We start from the raw sequence: 3,965 nt of genomic DNA, 5'->3' as shown, positions 1-3,965 counted from the left end.
CTCGATAACTACAATTGTATTATACTACATTTGTACTACTTCATATAATGATCAAGAATAATATATTTACTCCTATTAAATTTATTGCAAATTATAGAATACCATGGCGAATGAAAATGACGAGCGCATTATCTGTTAAAAAAAATTTCAATCAATATAAAATATTTAACTATTGATTATGATATACATACACATATCGATGTAATTATGTAAAATAATTTTTACCGAAGCAAACAGATAATGAGATATATCTTGCATTCCTTCGACAGTTAAATTGTATTGTCTCATGCTCTTCATTATCAAAAAGAGTAATACTTTCTGTGTTTTCAATGATAAAACATAAAACGGAATTTGTTTGCTGCAAAAATTAATTGATCATATATAATATAATATATATATCAGATAAATTCAATATCAGATAATAAAAAAATATATATAAAATTTATTTATATATAAAAGAATATATATAAGTAAATATACGGATGAGAAAAAAAAATATTAATAAGTTGTTCCATAAGTTCGTGCGGAATTGTTGAATATAAAAAAGATTATATAAAATTATTTATTATTAAATATCTAATAGACCCTAATCTATTATTACAAAAATACAACTGTTACAAAAATGCTCTGTGTTTTGTTTGTAAACGAATCTGTTAATCGTTTTCCTCGTTTCACGTCGCTGCGAAATGAAATTTTGATTTTCAAACAATTTTGAAGTAATTCATTAAATTTAATATAATCGATTGGTAAGTTAAAAACTATTAAAAATTTGATTCAATTTGCAATTTAAATTTTCTGAGATTTTTATACGGCATGAAAATCTCGAAGAAAATCGAAGAAAATCATGTTCGTTGCTGATCCATCGGCAATATTACAATTCTCGAAATATTGCACAACGGTGCACAGATGAAACAACTTCAAGATCTTTCAAAGAACAACCGTAATGAGATTATTTCAAGATTAATTATAATCCGCACGGAATTATGGATCATAAATTGAAGAAAACATATTTACAATGTTTGTGATACGTTGACGTTATTGTCTATTAATTTTTGTCCAAAATGAAAATAAGCGTATATCATAAATAGAGATGCAATGACGTAACAAATGTTTGTTAATTTTTCGGTGTTAGTTAGATCGAAACATAGTACCTGAAACACCTTAAAACAAAATTTCTCTATATTTATAAAACTTCTCTTCGACGTGATTAATAATATTTAAAATGTTTAACGCATTCTCTTCTTTCTTTCATTTTTTTTTTTTCAAACAAATATTTCATTACTTACGTAAAAATAATCTATCATGATAAAAACCATAGCCAAGAAAACTTCGAACAAGTGACTCGTTTCATAAAACGCTTTAATTAAATTGACAAATCTTGAAATAATTTAAAAGAGAAATATGGTAATATAAAGATCTATCATCGATAAATTATATTAATAATTGAATTATTATGTAAGCTTTTAAAGTGAGATACAAACTCGATTGCGTTATTATAGAATTTTATGATACCAATTATCCACTCATTTTCTTCGGCTAATACAACTTTTTTATCGGAACGATAGGAATTATGTGATTGTTTTTTAAATTTTTCATTTACTCTCCATCTATAATAAATCAATAGATAGTACAAATTATATATTGATAATTACTAATTAAAAAATTACTAATTGATAATCTTTCTGTTGCATAATATTAATGTCGTTCTTATCGATTATTTACATTATAATATTGAACAGTGCACAAGCATGCTGTATAACTGCTATAAACATTGAATAGTTAGCTACTCCTACAGTGCATAATACGCTTATATTTATGCATTGCAGTGAAAGTTCCAAATAATAACGCATTTGATTTTTCACGTTAAAGGTAATTGGTAAAACTAATTCGGTTTCCCTTATTGCACCAAAGATATAACGAAAGTTACTTAACAATGATGGAAACACCAAAAATGCGATATACAGATAAAAACATACTGAAAAATAAAATAACTATCGATTAATATTTATAATAAATATTTATGAGAAAATTTCTCGTAACGTTTCGATGTTATTTTGCCGACCTGCGATTGTAACTGTGTACAATCTGCTTACATAAGCATATTTTTTCAATATAATTAATTCAGGTTTATTCACTAGCTCGTCCCAATCATGTTTGATATGATACAAAATTTTTTTCATCTGAAAATTTTATATGCTATTTCTAAAATTGATCATTCGGACTAAATTGTGTCGTTCTAAATTTGAGGAAAAAAAAAGAAAAGAAAAAATTATATATTTTTAACAAAATACGGACGATTGCACCGTTCGACAATAGATTATAATAGCAAGATCCGAAGCATAAAGTAGGCAACGTAATTTCCAATAATTTGGCGATCGATTTTAAATTTCTTTCAGACGTCAGGAGCGTATAAATCTAAACGTAAAAATCCGATCATTTATTTCATTCAATAATCATATAAGTGATTAACGAATTCAAAGATATTTACCTGTTGATATAATCCAATAACAATCATAAAATTGATGGTACAAACATAAACCAATTTCTTAAGCGATGTCTGATATTCCCATAAGCCGATGACTCGAAAAAATCGTCGATTATGAGCATAATACTCGTTGTCGATATAATCTTTATCTTTCAAAAGCATACTTCCGACTGCTATGACTTTCTAACATCGACTGACTTCAACCTCCAACATTTGCTTAACATCATTAAATATTCCAATCATCCTCCATCTAATAACCTCTTAATAATTCATTTCCATTGAAACCTTTAGAAATTATCTTACAATCGATAACGTCCGTAAAACTTTTACAATGTTTCATATCTTTCTTTTATCATCGGCCAGTATTACACAATTAAACATCTGTGTCACTTCCTTGCAATTATTTCATTTACTTATCCTACCTTTGCATTGTAAAGTACTCCATCCCTTCTCCAGCAAGCGCATGCGCGTTGCAAACTCACCCCTTTTTATCGTCCCATTCTCTCGCAGTTTACTTTTGTCACTCGAATTTGACGGACGTGTCCTGGACTTCAGCAAAAAAGAACGTGCGTTAGTACTTAACGCGTCAACGTTATATTCTCATCATTTGAACGTTAACGAGTATGATAACGAATGATCGTTCGATATTAATATCTATCTGGACGATTCTTGATACGTTCGAGCAAACAACTAAGCAGGGTGAGTCACTTTGAACAGGACAGAGCTATTCTTGTTTTCAGACAGAATATATTCGGAATAATTGTTAGATTAATTCAAAAGTAATTTTGTATAGTGAACAGAATTTCTTATCATTTTTATTTACTCCTCGAAATATCAAAATCGTCGGTATTTTTCTTCTTCTTTTCTTCTTCTTTCTTTCTTTCTTTTTATTTTTTAATATTCCTCTACAATCTTCTTTTGTAATCAATATATATCTCGTTTATTATTGAATAAAAAAAAAAAAATAGTTAGGGAGAAACTTCAAAAAATGATTTGTTCGCAATGTATTTTGAAAAAATATTTGTTTTATGTATTTAAAATAAAAAATGTTTTTTCCATTGGTTAAAAAACGTATTTGAAGACAAGAAAATTTTATTTCTGGACAAAAGAAAGCGAGTATGCATAATTATTCTGCTTATGTTATTTTTCTATGTCGTAGATAATATATATATATATATATATATATATATATATATATATATATAATATAGAATTATTATTCTATTAAATTTCATTTAAACAATATTTCTTTCTCTTAATCACTTCATTGTAATTAATCATTAAAAAAATCTATTAGTCATTACAGACAAAATTGAAACATTGTTTATACATTTAAAATACTAAATATTACACAAACACGCATATACAGATAGAAATGTAAAAATAAGTTTCTAGAAAAAAGTTCTTTTATATATTTAGTGTTCCGAAACCATAAATTCAAAATACTATATTTGCAGAACATCTACATAATTGGTTATTA

The 3,965-nt window shown here is 26.5% G+C and overlaps 1 protein-coding gene across 1 annotated transcript; it reads right to left on the bottom strand.

Annotated features, from left to right (window-relative positions):
• Positions 1-1,010: 1,010 nt before the first annotated feature.
• On the bottom strand, positions 1,011-2,647 carry LOC122637205. The gene is made up of 6 exons (XM_043829207.1): positions 2,489-2,647; positions 2,296-2,415; positions 2,063-2,180; positions 1,723-1,975; positions 1,287-1,377; positions 1,011-1,151 (listed from the first exon to the last, which is right to left on the bottom strand). The coding sequence occupies exons 1-6, from the start codon at positions 2,645-2,647 to the stop codon at positions 1,011-1,013; spliced, it is 882 nt and encodes a 293-aa protein (XP_043685142.1).
• Positions 2,648-3,965: the final 1,318 nt, after the last annotated feature.

Source organism: Vespula pensylvanica, chromosome 25 (genome assembly GCF_014466175.1).
Source record: "Vespula pensylvanica isolate Volc-1 chromosome 25, ASM1446617v1, whole genome shotgun sequence".
Lineage (NCBI taxonomy): Eukaryota > Metazoa > Arthropoda > Insecta > Hymenoptera > Vespidae > Vespula > Vespula pensylvanica.
The sequence above is the reverse complement of the archived record's forward strand: the minus strand, read 5'-3'. Positions and strand labels throughout refer to the sequence as shown.